The sequence below is a fragment of the Macaca mulatta genome, chromosome 19, assembly GCF_049350105.2.
Source record: "Macaca mulatta isolate MMU2019108-1 chromosome 19, T2T-MMU8v2.0, whole genome shotgun sequence".
NCBI classification, from domain to species: domain Eukaryota; kingdom Metazoa; phylum Chordata; class Mammalia; order Primates; family Cercopithecidae; genus Macaca; species Macaca mulatta.
In genome coordinates this window covers 61,287,182-61,301,201 of record NC_133424.1, presented here as the reverse complement: position 1 = coordinate 61,301,201, position 14,020 = coordinate 61,287,182, and the positions used below count along the sequence as shown (strand labels likewise).

General features: G+C 53.9%; 2 protein-coding genes and 1 long non-coding RNA gene across 54 annotated transcripts in view; 2 read left to right on the top strand and 1 right to left on the bottom strand.

The window, feature by feature from the left end:
- PLEKHA4 (pleckstrin homology domain containing A4) overlaps window positions 1–8,148 on the top strand; it is a 33,230-nt gene extending 25,082 nt beyond the window's left edge. For 39 of the 50 annotated variants that reach the window (XM_077980555.1, XM_028839910.2, XM_077980548.1 and 36 more), the window contains 4 exons: window positions 3,665–3,826; window positions 6,036–6,094; window positions 7,183–7,295; window positions 7,690–8,148. In XM_077980555.1, coding sequence (XP_077836681.1) covers window positions 3,665–3,826; window positions 6,036–6,094; window positions 7,183–7,295; window positions 7,690–7,952 — 597 coding nt within the window. In that variant the 3' untranslated portion in view covers window positions 7,953–8,148. The remainder of the gene's footprint in view (window positions 1–3,664; window positions 3,827–6,035; window positions 6,095–7,182; window positions 7,296–7,689) is intronic. The other 11 variants (XM_028839915.2, XM_077980579.1, XM_077980566.1 and 8 more) reach the window with 1 other exon arrangement.
- Window positions 6,791–10,623, bottom strand: LOC144337218 (uncharacterized). Its single transcript, XR_013410018.1, has 2 exons — window positions 10,524–10,623; window positions 6,791–9,058 (listed from the first exon to the last, which is right to left on the bottom strand). It is a non-coding gene; the product is annotated as an uncharacterized LOC144337218 (long non-coding RNA).
- HSD17B14 (hydroxysteroid 17-beta dehydrogenase 14) overlaps window positions 8,536–14,020 on the top strand; it is a 23,379-nt gene continuing 17,894 nt past the window's right edge. For 2 of the 3 annotated variants that reach the window (XM_028839918.2, XM_028839917.2), the window contains exons 1-5: window positions 8,536–8,748; window positions 9,232–9,270; window positions 10,418–10,500; window positions 12,352–12,418; window positions 13,684–13,775. In XM_028839918.2, coding sequence (XP_028695751.2) covers window positions 8,661–8,748; window positions 9,232–9,270; window positions 10,418–10,500; window positions 12,352–12,418; window positions 13,684–13,775 — 369 coding nt within the window. In that variant the 5' untranslated portion in view covers window positions 8,536–8,660. Of the gene's footprint in view, window positions 8,749–9,231; window positions 9,776–10,234; window positions 10,501–12,351; window positions 12,419–13,683; window positions 13,776–14,020 lie in introns of all 3 variants that reach the window. The other variant, XM_077980719.1, reaches the window with a different exon arrangement.

Below are 14,020 nucleotides of genomic sequence, written 5' to 3'. Positions count from 1 at the left end.
TTGGTGAAAACCCTGTCTCTACAAAAATACAAAAATTAGCTGGGCATGGTGGCACGTGCCTGTAATCCCAGCTACTTGGGAGGCTGAGGCAGGAGAATCACTTGAACACAGGAGGCAGAGGTGGCAGAGACCCAAGATTACACCACTGCACTCCAGCCTGGGCAACAGAGCGAGACTCTATCTCAAAGTAATAATAATAATAACAATAATAATAAATAAGTAAAAGCATTTCTTGGCCGGTGGTGTTGGCTCATGCCTGTAATCCCAATACTTTGGGAGGCCAAGGTAGGTGGATCATTTGAGCCCAGGCGTTCAAGACCAGCCTGGCTAATATAGCCATCTCTACAAAAAAATAATAAAAAGCTAGCTGTGGCTGGGTGAAGTGGCTCACGCCTGTAATCCCAGCACTTTGGGAGGCCGAGGTGGGTGGATCACCTGAGGTCAGGAGTTCAAGATCACACTGGCCAACATGGCAAAACCCCATCTCTACTAAAAATACAAAAATTAGCCGGGTGTGGCAGCGCGCACATGTAATCCAAGTTACTTGGGAGGCTGAGACAGGAGAATCGCTTGAACCTGGGTGGCAAAGGTTGCAGTGAGCCAAGATCGCGCCACTGCCCTTCAGCCTGGGTGACAGAGCAAGACTCCATTTCAAAAAATAAAAAAATAAAAAGCTGTGCGTGGTGGTGTCCACCTGTGGTCCCAGCTACTTGGGAGTTTGAGACGTGAGGATTGCTTGAATCCAGGAGGTCAAGGCTGCAGTGAGCCATAATTGCACCACTGCACTCCAGCCTGGGCAACAGAGGGAAACCATGTCTAAAAAAAAAAAAAAAAAAAAGGCCGGGAGCGGTGGCTCAAGCTTGTAATCCCAGCACTTTGGGAGGCCAAGACGGGCGGATCACGAGGTCAAGAGATTGAGACCATCCTGGCTAACCCGGTGAAACCCTGTCTCTACTAAAAAATACAAAAAACTAGCTGGGCGAGGCGGCGGGCGCCTGTAGTCCCAGCTACTCGCGAGGTTGAGGCAGGAGAATGGCGTAAACCCGGGAGGCGGAGCTTGCAGTGAGCTGAGATCCGGCCACTGCACTCCAGCCCGGGCGACAGAGCGAGACTCCGTCTCAAAGAAAAGAAAAAAATGCATTTCTTGTGCTTACTTGTTATCATGGATACAAAGGCAATCAATCAAGCCTTTCCTAGGAAGATAGGAGAGGCACTTTTTGATTCTCAGTGGTTTGTCACGGGCATGGGTGATTGGAGCCTCCTGGGAACATCACTTTTCTTGGAACATACTCTTCCCTCACCCCAACCCCGTGGTTTCAGGGGCTGCCAAGGTCCAGAGCACAGGGGTGGACTAGTGAGTTCCAAGGATTTCAGGGCTTAGCAAAGAAAAAGCTATGACCGCCAGATGGCAGTAGCACACAGGAGCTTTATTTGGCAGACACTGACAGATTTGTCTATGGGGGAAGTCACACCCAGTGTGAGACACTCCAGAGGCTACTGTGTGAGGGTGAGGACCACTGCACAGGAGGGGAGGAAGGCAAGCTCCCAAGAGAGAGGGACTGGAGAAGGGGCTTACATCTGGGTGATGCCAGCCAGCAGTATGTAGAGGGTTCTCTGGATCAGAGAGCTCCAAAGAGCAGCGGGGGCTTGGGGCTCATCTTACCTTTGGGTAGCAGATGTTGGGCACAGTCTCGGGGTATACAAAGCAGGCAGACTGCATGGCTGAAAAGATCTGCTTATTAAGACTGTGTTTAAAACAATTGGATGTGTAGAAATCTGAGTTTGCTGCTACCAAGCTTTTAGGCCAATGGTCTGGCCTGCTGTGAAGAAATTAACATTGGCCAGGCGCGGTGGCTCACGCCTGTATACCCAGCTACCTGAGAGACTGAGGCAGAGAATTGCTTGAACCCAGGAGGCAGAGGTTGCAGTGAGCAGAGATTGTGCTACTGCACTCCAGCCTAGGTGACAAAGTGAGACTCCGTCTCAAAAAAAAAAAAAAAAAAAAAGAAATTAGCAACATATACAGTGTAATATACAGTGGTGATATACAGTGGCCAGTGGCCATCATTTATATAAACGGGACTCAGGATTGCTCAAAGCAGAGGAAACTGCAGGGGCTGTTTCTACAATAAACACAGATCCATGCTATCTCGCTGGCATGTTTTTTTTTTTTTTTTTTTTTTTTTTTTGAGACGGAGTCTCGCTCTGTCACCCAGGCTGGAGTGCAGTGGCCGGATCTCAGCTTACTGCAAGCTCCGCCTCCCGGGTTTACGCCATTCTCCGGCCTCAGCCTCCCGAGTAGCTGGGACTACAGGCGCCCGCCACCTCGCCCGGCTAGTTTTTTGTATTTCTTTTTTTTATTTTTTATTTATTTATTTTTTTTGAGACGGAGTCTCGCTCTGTCGCCCAGGCTGGAGTGCAGTGGCTGGATCTCGGCTCACTGCAAGCTCCGCCTCCCGGGTTTACGCCATTCTCCTGCCTCAGCCTCCCGAGTAGCTGGGACTACAGGCGCCCGCCACCTCGCCCGGCTAGTTTTTTGTATTTCTTAATAGAGACGGGGTTTCACCGTGTTAGCCAGGATGGTCTCGATCTCCTGACCTCGTGATCCGCCCGTCTCGGCCTCCCAAAGTGCTGGGATTACAGGCTTGAGCCACCGCGCCCGGCTCGCTGGCATGTTTAACTGGAAGCTCCAGCAATGAGTGCTCTCTCTCTCTTTTCTTTTTACTTTTAGATATGGGGTCTTGCTCTGTCACCCAGAGTGGAGTACAGTGGCACGATCATAGCTCCCTGAAGCCTTGAACTCCTGGGCTTAAGTGATCCCCCTGCCTCAGCCCCTTGAGTAACTGATAGGCGTCCACCACCACATCTAACAAGTTTATGTTTTGTAGAGATGGGGTCTTGCTGTGTTGCCCAGGCTGTTCTCAAACTCTTGGCCACAAGTGCTCCTCCCACCTCAGCCTCCCAAAGCTCTGGGATTATAGTCGCCTACCACTGCACCTGGTCTTTTCCCTCTCTCCTTGTTTAAGCAACATATATATATATATTTTTTTTTTCTTTTTTTTTTTTTTTTTTTGAGACGGAGTCTCGCTCTGTCGCCCAGGCTGGAGTGCAGTGGCGCAATCTCGGCTCACTACAAGCTCCGCCTCCCGGGTTCACGCCATTCTCCGGCCTCAGCCTCCCGAGTAGCTGGGACTACAGGCGCCCGCCACTGCGCCCGGCTAATTTTTTCTATTTTTAGTAGAGACGGGGTTTCACCATGGTCTCGATCTCCTGACCTTGTGATCCGCCCGCCTCGGCCTTCCAAAGTGCTGGGATTACAGGCGTGAGCCACCGCGCCCGGCCCATATATATATATTTTGAGACAGAGTCTCGCTCTGTCATCCAGGCTGGAGTGCAGTGGTGTGATCTCGGCTCACTGCAACCTCCACCTCCAGGGTTCAAGCAATTCTTCTGCCTCAGCCTCCCAAGTAACTAGGATTACAGGTGCCTGCCACCATGGCCAGCTAATTTTTGTATTTTTAGTAGAGATGATATTTTGCCAAGCTGGTCTTGAACTCCTGACCTCAAGTGATCCTCTCGCCTCAGCCTCCCAAAGTGCTGGGATTACACGAGCCACTGTGCCTGGTCTAAGGGTTGGGTCTTGGGATGTTTCTCACCTCCTTAGGCCCCGGTGGCCCGGCCCCGAATGAGTGCCCAGGAGCAGCTGGAGCGGATGCGCAGAAACCAGGAATGTGGACGGCCCCTCCCTCGCCCGACCTCCCCGCGGCTCCTCACCCTGGGAAGGACACTGTCCCCAGCCAGACGCCAGCCTGATGTGGAGCAAAGGGTGAGGAGAGGAGGACTGGGGCTGGGCGGTGGAGTGGTAGTAGGTCCTCTTCGCCTACTTTGAGTCCCTTTCTGTAAAATGGAGATAATGCCTACCTCCTTACTCCAAGCTGGATTTCCAGATTTACCTCAGTTTGTACTTGTGCTAAAGTCAGCTTCCTGGCCTGGTTAGTGGTGGGTGGACAGGAGTGGCAGTGAGGGGAGGACAGTGGGTGGGGGCGGGGGGTCGCAGATCTGGATTGGAAGCCTAGTTTTTCTTCTCAGTTGCTATGTGTTGTCAACAGCAAGAAAGCAAAAAAAGAAAATGTAAGACAGCAAGAAAATTGATTTAATTCATGCCCTTTCAGTAGGGAGAACATCCCAGATCTGAGCATCAGAGTGTCTCAGATATCTCAGGATGGTTTCCCCTTAGATGTTTTCTTTTTTTGGCCGGGTGCGGTGGTTCACACCTGTCATCCCAGCACTCTGGGAGGCCAAGGCGAGCGAATCACCTGAGGTCGGGAGTTCGAGACCAGCCTGACCAACATGGAGAAACCCCGTCTCTACTAAAAATACAAAATCAGCTGGGCGTGGTGGCGCAAGCCTATAATCCCAGCTCCTCGGGAGGCTGAGGCAGGAGAATCACTTGAACCCAGGAGGTGGAGTTTGCAGTGAGCTAAGATTGTGCCATTGCACTCCAACTTGGGCAACAAGAGTGAAACTCCGTCTCAAAAAAAAAAAAAAAAAAAAAGGTGTTTTCTTTTTTCGAGGACGAGGTCTTGCTCTGTCTCTCAGGCTGGAGTGCAGTGGTGCGATCTCTACTCACTGCAACCTCCACCTCCTGGGTTCAAGTGATTCTTGTGCCTCAGCCTCCCGTGTAGCTGGGACTACAGGGATGCGCCACCACATCCAGCCAATTTTTGTATTTTTAGTAGAGACAGATTTTCACCACATTGGCCAGGCTGGTGTCGAGATCCTGAGCTCAAGTCATCCTCCTGCCTTGGAAGGAGGTGCTAGGAATACAAGTGTGAGCTACTGCACCTGACCTCCCCTTAGATTTTTTTTTCTTTTTTTGAGATGGAGTCTCCCTTTGTTGCCCGTGCTGGAGTGTAGTGGCGGAATCTCGGCTCACTGCAACCCCTGTCTCCCAGGTTCAAACAATTCTCCTGCCTCAGCCTCCCAAGTAGCTGGGATTGTAGGCCCACGCCACCATACCCTGCTAATTTTTTTGTGTGTTTTTAGTGGAGATGGGGTTTCACCATACTGACCAGGCTGTTCTCGAACTCCTGACCTCAAGTGATCTACTCACCTTGGCCTCCCAAAGTGCTGGGATTACAGGTGTGAGCCACTGCACCTGGCCCCTTAGACTTTTATAGAAAGGATTTAGACAGTCACAGGGGGTGGTGGTGGAGGTTGGATTTCTGAACTCATGTGCTGCTTTATAGGAACACAGGTAAAGTTAAACATTGTCAGTCGCTGGGTGCTATGGCTTACCCCTGTAATCCCAGTACTTTGGGAGGCCGAGGCAGGAGTAAGAGACCAGCCTGGGCAACATAGCAAGACCTTGTCTCTACTAAAAATAAAAATAAAAATAATTAGCCAAGCATGGTGGTGTGAGCCTGAAGTTCTATTTACTCAGGAGGCTGAAGCAGGATTAGTTTGAGCCTGGGAGGTTGAGACTGCAGTGAGCTATGATCACGCTGCTGTACTCCATCCGTTCTAAAAAATGAATAAATAAAATACATTTATTTTTATTTTTATTTATTTATTTTTTTTGAGACAGTGTCTCGCTCTGTCGCCCAGGCTGGAGTGCAGTGGCCGGATCTGAGCTCACTGCAAGCTCCGCCTCCCGGGTTTACGCCATTCTGCTGCCTCAGCCTCCCGAGTAGCTGGGACTACAGGCGCCCGCCACCTCGCCCGGCTAGTTTTTTGTATTTTTTAGTAGAGACGGGGTTTCACCGTGTTAGCCAGGATGGTCTCGATCTCCTGACCTCGTGATCCGCTTGTCTCAGCCTCCCAAAGTGCTGAGATTACAGGCTTGAGCCACCGCACCTGGCCAATACATTAATTTTTAAAAATTCAGTGCCTACGGAAGCATAGGAAAAACAAAACAAAACATTGCCAGTGTTTTTGGGCAATTTCATTCTCTTTTGGAGCCCCTTCACTTCACCCTCAAAATGAGAATGTGGGGCTTCCAGGTGAGGAGTTCTAATGCCCCAATTCCTTTCCAGCCTGTCGTAGGACACTCGGGAGCCCAGAAATGGCTCAGAAGCTCTGGGTCTTGGAGTAGGTAAGGAACTGGAGGGCGTATCAAGGGAGCAGGAAAAAAAAATTTGCATAAGCAAAGGGGAGTAGCATTATTATTGAAGTCTCCTGAATATGGAACTACAAATCGCAACCCTTCTAGATATGCTTACGTTCCCGGGGCATCTGAAACAAAACCGGAAAGCCCTAGATCCGTAGTGATATCTTTAGTTCCCCAAATTCCCTTGGTCAATAGCATAGCCTGCTTTTGCATCAAGGAAATTGGGTGGTAGTGATTTGCGAATGGACTACAAATCCCATAATGCATGTGGGCGGTATGAGGGCGGTGCCATGTTTAACATCTGTTAGAGACACGTGCTAGGAACTACAACTCCCAGAAGGGCACGCGCGGTACCCGGGTCCCCACTGTGCGAGCTGTTTAGTTTTTATTTTTATTTTTACTTTTGTTTTGTTTTTTTTTTTGTTTGTTTTGTTTGTTTGTTTTTTGAGACGGAGTCTTGCTCTGTCTCCCAGGCTGGAGTGCAATGGTACGATCTCAGTTCACTGCAACTTCCTCCTTCTGGGTTCAAGTGATTCTCCTTCCTCAGCCTCCCTAATAGCTGGGATTACAGGTGCCCATCACCATGTTTGGCTAACTTTTTTGTATTTTTTAGTAGAGACTGGGTTTTCCCATGTTGGCCAGAGTGGTCTCGAACTCCTGACCTCAAGTGATCCACCCACCTTGGCCTCCCCAGGTGCTGGGATTACAGGGATGAGCCATCGCACCTGGACTGTTTTTTTTTTTTAATTTTTAATTTTTGTTGGTACATAGTAGGTGTACATATATTTACGGGATAAATGAGATGTTTTGATACAGGCAGGCAATGTGAAATAAGCACGTCATGAGGAATAGAGTATCCATCCCCTTTCAAGGATTTACCCTTTGATGTATAAACAATCCAATTACACACTTTATTTTAAAATGTACAATTAAATTATTATTGACTATAGTCACTCTGTTGTGCTATCTAATAGTAGGTCTTATTCATCCTTTTCTTTTTGTACCAATTAACCCTCCCCACCTCTCCCCCATGTATGTACACACCCCACCCCCAATCTTCTTTTTTTTTCTAGTCCAAGGAACACCACCCCTTACTTGCCGACTTCCGAAGGTCACCGGGAGCGGGTTCTCAGCCTCTCCCAAGCCCTGGCTACTGAGGCGTCGCAGTGGCACAGAATGATGACAGGTGACTGGCTGGGGATGTTGAACTTCTGGGTTTTAGGGAGGAGAAAGCTGGAGACCTGGAATCCCAGGTCCTGGAGAGGAGGGGTCTAGGGGCCGGTGGGAATTTTTTATGTTGGCGAAGAAAGAGTTGGGCAGAGTTTGGGAGTTTTAGGTCTCAGGCAAGAGTGGACTGGGTTCCGGGACACTTGGGAGGAGGGGAGGAAGAGGTCAGGGGGCGGGGAGAGGACCGACATCTGAGTCTGAAAGAGGTCTGGACTCGGGTGTCCAGACTCCTGGGTCTGAGGGAGGAGGGGCTGGGGGCCTGGACTCTTGGGTCTGAGGGAGGAGGGGCCTGGGAACCCGGAGTCCTGCTGCTGAAGTTTGCCATTCTTATGTCTCCCACTCATCCTCTCTAGGTGGAAATTTGGACTCCCGGGGAGACCCTCTTCCCCGTGTGCCGCTGCCTCCTTCGGACCCCACGCGCCAGGAGACCCCTCCCCCCAGATCTTCCCCGGTGGCTAATTCGGGTTCCACAGGGTTCTCTCGCCGAGGGAGTGGGCGTGGAGGAAGTCCCGCCCCCTGGGGGCCCACGTGGGATGCCGGGATCGCCCCTCCGGTCCTGCCCCAGGACGAGGGGGCGTGGCCTCTGCGAGTCACTCTGCTACAGTCCAGCTTCTAACCCGCCCAAACGTGGCAGCCAATCGGAGCGTGAGCACGTGGTCTGGAGGTACCGCCGGAGATCTGGGACCACTCAGGGCATCAGGGGCGTGGTCTGGTCCCCATCGCCCGCCCGGGAGGGAAATGGTTTCTATGGCCAAAGTTTGATTTTCTCAACACTGTCTAAATTTGGATTAAAACTTTGAACTTTTAGTCAATAGCTTTGTTTCTGTCTGTTTGGGGTTGTTGCACTGGGGTCTCTGAGGGGCAGAGCCGGAGTCGTGCACTCCTGGGTCCTGAGAGAGGAAGGGACAGGGGGCTTGGACTTACAGGTCTCTGGGAGGAAGGGATAGAGAATCTGATCCCTCAGTCTGAGAGTGGAGGGGCCTGGGTCAGGATTCCCGGGTCTGAGGGAGGAGGGGTTGGGACCCTGACTCCTGGGTCTGAGGGAGGAGGGGCTGGGAGGCTGGACTCCTGGGTCTGAGGGAGGAGGGACTGGGGCTCCTGGATTCCTGTGTCTGTGGGAGGAGAGGAGTGTCTGAGGGAGGAGGGGCTGGGGACAAACTTCCAGGTCCCTAGCCTTCCTGGCAACGCCCCCCGAGGCTGGACTTCCACGATCCAGCTTCTATTGAGGATTTGATGCGACGGCCTCACGGGGCTTTGGAGGTGAAAAAGGCCCAGAGTAGAGACACAGAGAGAGAGAGAGAGAGAGAGAGACCGGTGGACACGGATGGCTACGGGAACGCGCTATGCCGGGAAGGTGGTGGTTGTGACCGGGGGCGGGCGCGGCATCGGAGCTGGGATCGTGCGCGCCTTCGGTGAGCCGGGTCTGACTGCTGGGAGCTGTGGAGCGTGAGAGAGGAAGGATGGGGGCGGGGCGATGGGGGCGGAAAATAGGGTCTCCAATACTGCAGCCGGGATTCTGATCTTATAAAAGCCAATTTGCAGGCTAAAGTAAGCGTGTGGCGCGGTAGGCTAGGGCTGTCTGGCAGGGTCTCCGAAGGCAGTGGCCCCTTTCTCTGGGTCTGTTGGTATAGCTGCAAAACCAGTGGTTTGGGGAATGGCCCTGTCAGTTGTGGAGTTTGCTCTGGAACCCACGAACGGGGGATCAGGAGCCTCAGCAGAAACCTGGGCAGGCAAGGAGAGTATGTGTCAAGGCCTCTGCCCTCTGTCCTGTGGGTGATCATGAGACTGGGGTCACGAGGGGAGACGGAGATCGGCCCCAATCCAGGTGGCCACAAGAGGGCGGCAGAGGCTTTAACCAAGACTCGGAGGGTAACGTGTTCCCTTCCTATTCTCAGTGGACAGCGGGGCCCAAGTGGTTATCTGCGACAAGGATGGTGAGTGAGGGTCCCTCAGCCCTCAGCCCTCACCCTGGTCCTTCCTCCCTCAGTCCAGGGGTCCAGGAGCCCCAGCCCCTCCTCCCTCAGACCCAGGAGTCCAGGAGCCCCAGCCCCTCCTCCCTCAGACCCAGGAGTCCAGGAGTCCCAGCCCCTCCTCCCTCAGACCCAGGAGTCCAGGAGCCCCAGCCCCTCCCCCCTCAGACCCAGGAGTCCAGGCCCCAGCGCCTCCTCCCTCAGACCCAGGAGTCCAGGCCCCAGCGCCTCCTCCCTCAGACCCAGGAGTCCAGACCCCCAGCCCCTCCTCCCTCAGACCCAGGAGTCCAGGCCCCAGCACCTCCTCCCTCAGACCCAGGAGTCCAGGCCCCCAGCCCCTCCTCCCTCAGACCCAGGAGTCCAGGAGCCCCAGCCCCTCCCCCCTCAGACCCAGGAGTCCAGGCCCCAGCGCCTCCTCCCTCAGACCCAGGAGTCCATATCCCCAGCCCCTCCTCCCTCAGACCCAGGAGTCCAGACCCCTCCTCCTCCCTCAGACCCAGGAGTCCAGGCCCCCAGCCCCTCCTCCCTCAGACCTAGGAGTCCAGACCCCTCCTCCTCCCTCAGACCCAGGAGTCCAGGCCCCCAGCCCCTCCTCCCTCAGACCTAGGAGTCCAGACCCCCCCTCCTCCCTCAGACCCAGGAGTCCAGGCCCCCAGCCCCTCCTCCCTCAGACCTAGGAGTCCAGACCCCTCCTCCTCCCTCAGACCCAGGAGTCCAGGCCCCCAGCCCCTCCTCCCTCAGACCCAGGAGTCCAGGCCCCAGCACCTCCTCCCTCAGACCCAGGAGTCCAGGCCCCAGCACCTCCTCCCTCAGACCCAGGAGTCCAGGCCCCAGCACCTCCTCCCTTGGACCTAGGAATCCAGGGCCCCAGCCCCTCCTACCTTGGACCCAGGAGTCCAGATCCCTGTCCCTCCTCCCTCAGACCCAGGAGTCCAGGCCCCCAGCCCCTGCTCTCTCAGACCCAGGAGTCCAGGCCCCCAGACCCTGCTCTCTCAGACCCAGGAGTCCAGGCCCCCAGCCCCTCCTCCCTCAGACCCAGGAATCTGCAGACCCCCAGACCCTCCTCCCTCAGGCCCAGGGGTCCAGGCTCCCAGCTCTTTTCTGCCTGCAGAGTCTGGGGGCCGGGCCCTGGAGCAGGAGCTCCCTGGAACTGTCTTTATCCTCTGTGATGTGACTCAGGAAGATGATATGAAGGTGAGCCGAGTTCCCATTCCTACCCCCATCTCCGCTAATGACCAGTTCTTTGTTCTCCTCCAGCCATTTGCACGTGCCTTTCCCTCTACTTTTCCTTCCTCTCCTGGCTCCACTGGACCCCTCAAAGGTTTCCAACCAGTGTCACTCCACACACAAGATCTTCTGTGACTGACGAGCAGGTCACATGTTCCTTCTCTCCCACCTCTCCAAGGCTCTTAGCACATCTGACACGTGGGTGGAAAGGAATAAGTCCCTCAAAGTGGGTCAACTGTAACTGATTTTTCTGTCTCTTTTTTGGAGGTGTCACTGTCACTGAGGCTGGAGTGCAGTGGCGTGATGTTGGTTCACTGCAACCTCTGCCTCCCAGGTTCAAGCCACTCTCCTACCTCAGCCTCCCGAGTAGCTGGGATTACAGGCGTGCGCCACCATGCCCAGCTAATTTTTTTTTTTTTTTTTTTTTTTTGAGATGGAGTCTCACGCTGTCGCCCAGGCTGGAGTGCAGTGGCCGGATCTCGGCTCACTGCAAGCTCCGCCTCCCGGGTTCCCGCCATTCTCCTGCCTCAGCCTCCTGAGTAGCTGGGACTACAGGCGCCCGCCACCGCGCCCGGCTAATTTTTTGTATTTTTAGTAGAGATGGGGTTTCACCGTGGTCTCGATCTCCTGACCTTGTGATCCGCCCGCCTCGGCCTCCCAAAGTGCTGGGATTACAGGCTTGAGCCACCGCGCCCGGCCTTTTTTTTTTTTTTTTTTTTTTTTTTTTTTTTTTTGAGACGGAGTTTTGCTCTTGTTGCCCAGGCTGGAGTGCAATGATGCGATCTCGGCTCACCGCAACCTCCGCCTCCCGGGTTCAAGTGTTTCTCCTCTCTCAGCCTCCTGAGTAGCTGGGATTACAGGCATGCTCCACCACACCTGGCTAATTTTGTATTTTTAGTTGAGATGGTGTTTTTCTGTGTTGGTCAGGGTGGTGTTGAACTCCCGACCTCAGGTGATCCGCCTGCCTTGGCCTCCCAAAGTGCTGGGATTACAAGCATGAGCCACCGCACCCGGCTAATTTTTGTATTTTTAGTAGAAACGGGGTTTCACTATGTTGGCCAGGCTGGTCTCGAACTCCTGACCTCGCGTGATCCACCCACCTCAGCCTCCCAAAATGTTGGGATTACAGGTGTGAGTCACTGCACGTGGCCTGTAACTGATTTTTTTCTCCATTATTTCTGGGTTCCTCTTTCTTCCTTTTAATCAGTATCTCTCTGTTATCTGCCCCCCTTTAGTAACTGTCCCCTATACTCTCTCTGAATCCTTGTCACCCCCATGCCCCACCCCCTAACCCTGGGTGCAGTGTGGCTCTGACCAGCCCTCTGTCTCCTGCTTGCCTGCTGTGTCTGCTGATCTCCGCATCCCTCTTCCTCTAGTTCTTGTCACCTGACCTGGGAGTCCAGCTTCCCCCTCCTGCCTTACGTTTGGGAGCCCTGTCTTCTTTATGGCTGGACACCCCATCTACTGCTCATTGAAAGGACATTTCCTGGGCTGGGCATGGTGCCTGTAATCCCAGCACTTTGGGAGGCTGAGGCGGGCGGATCACTTGAGCTCAGGAGTTTGAGACCAGCTTGGACAACATAGTGAATCCCCGTCTGTACTAAAAAATACAAAAATTAGCTGGGCGTGGTGGCAGGTGCCTATAATCCCAGCTACTTGGGAGGCGGAGGTAGGAGAGTCGTTTGAACCCAGAAGGCGGAAGTTGCAGTAAGCCGAGATCGTGTCAATGCACTCCAGCCTGAGTGACAAGAAGGAGACACTGTCTCCAAAAACAACAACAACAACAACAACAACAAAGGACATTTCCTTCCTCCTCAGACCCTGGTTTCTGAGACCATTCGCCGATTTGGCCGCCTGGATTGTGTTGTCAACAACGCTGGCCACCGTGAGTTGTGAGACCTCAGGGCCTTCCTTACCTCCTGCCCCCCCAACTCCATTTCCTGCACTTCAGTTTCCCCACTCCCTTCCCCTGATTCCCTCATCCTGCCTCATACCTCTTTCTAGTCACTTGGACAGGAGAGTAAACCAATGGAAGCCCCCTAGGCCTGGGCTGAAACTGGTCCTGTTCCATCCCTCCTGTGTGTCCCGAGTTGTGCCTTCACCTGACCATGTCTTCCCTCCCTCCCTCCCTCCTTCCTCCCTCCCTTCCTTCCTCCCTCCCTTCCTTCCTCCCTTCCTTCCTTCCCTCCTTCCTTCCTTCCTTCCTTCCTTCCCTCCCTCCCTCCCTCCCCCCCTCCCCCCTCCCTCCCTCCCCCCCTCCCCCCTCCCTCCCTCCCTCCCTCCCTACCTCCTTCCTTCCTTCCTTCCTTCCTTCCTTCCCTCCCTCCCTCCCTCCCCCCTCCCACCTCCCCCCCTCCCCCCTCCCTCCCTCCCTCCCTCCCTCCCTCCCTCCTTCCTTCCTTCCCTCCCTCCCTCCCTCCCTCCCTCCCTCCTTCCTTCCTTCCTTCCTTCCTTCCTTCCTTCCTTCCTTCCTTCCTTCCTTCCTTCTTTCTTTCTTTCTTTCTCTCTCTCTCTCCCTCTCTCTCTTTTTGAGATGGAGTCAAGCTCTGTTGTCCAGGCTGGAATGCAGTGGCACCATCTCAGCTCACTGCAACCTCCGCCTCTTGGGTTCAAGCGATTCTCCTGCCTCAGCCTCCCAAGTAGCTGGGATTACAGGTGCCCGCCAGCGCACCAGGCTAATTTTTGTATTTTTAGTAGAGATGGGGTTCTTCGTGTAGCCAGGCTGGTGTTGAACTCCTGACCTCAGATGATCTGCCCACCTCGGCCTCCCCAAGTGCTGGGGTTACAGGCATGAGCCACCGCACCCGGCCTTTTTTTTTTTTTTTTCCCTCTGAGACAGAGTTTCAGTCTGTCACTCAGGCTGGAGTGCAGTGGCTCAATCTAGGCTCATTGCAACCTCCACCTCCCAGGTTCAAGCAATTCTCCTGCCTCAGCCTCTTGAGTAGCTGGGAATATAGGCATCCACCACCACACCTGGCTAATGTTTGTATTTTTAGTAGAGAAGGGGTTTCACCATGTTGGCCAGGCTGGTCTCAAACTCCTGACCTCATGATCCGCCCGCCTTGGCCTCCCAAAATGCTGGGATTACAGGCGTGAGCCACTGCATCCGCCCCCCCTCACTTTTCCTCTCTCTCTCACCCCCCACTTTAGACCCACCCCCACAGAGGCCTGAGGAGACCTCTGCCCAGGGATTCCGCCAGCTGCTGGAGCTGAACCTGCTGGGGACGTACACGTTGACCAAGGTGAGGGCTGGCGACCCTGCTGCCAGGCCCGAGCAGCCTCCTGATAGGTGGATTGTGTGATGCATTTTGTCTAAGAGCACAATGTTTTCTGTTTTTTTTGTTTATTTGTTTGTTGGAGACAGGATCTCTCTCTGTCGCCCAGGCGGAGTACAGTGGTGCGATCTTGGCTCACTGTAGCCTCCACCTCCCTGGTTCAAGCGATTCTCGTGCCTCAACCTCCTGAGTAACTGGGATTACAGGTGCGG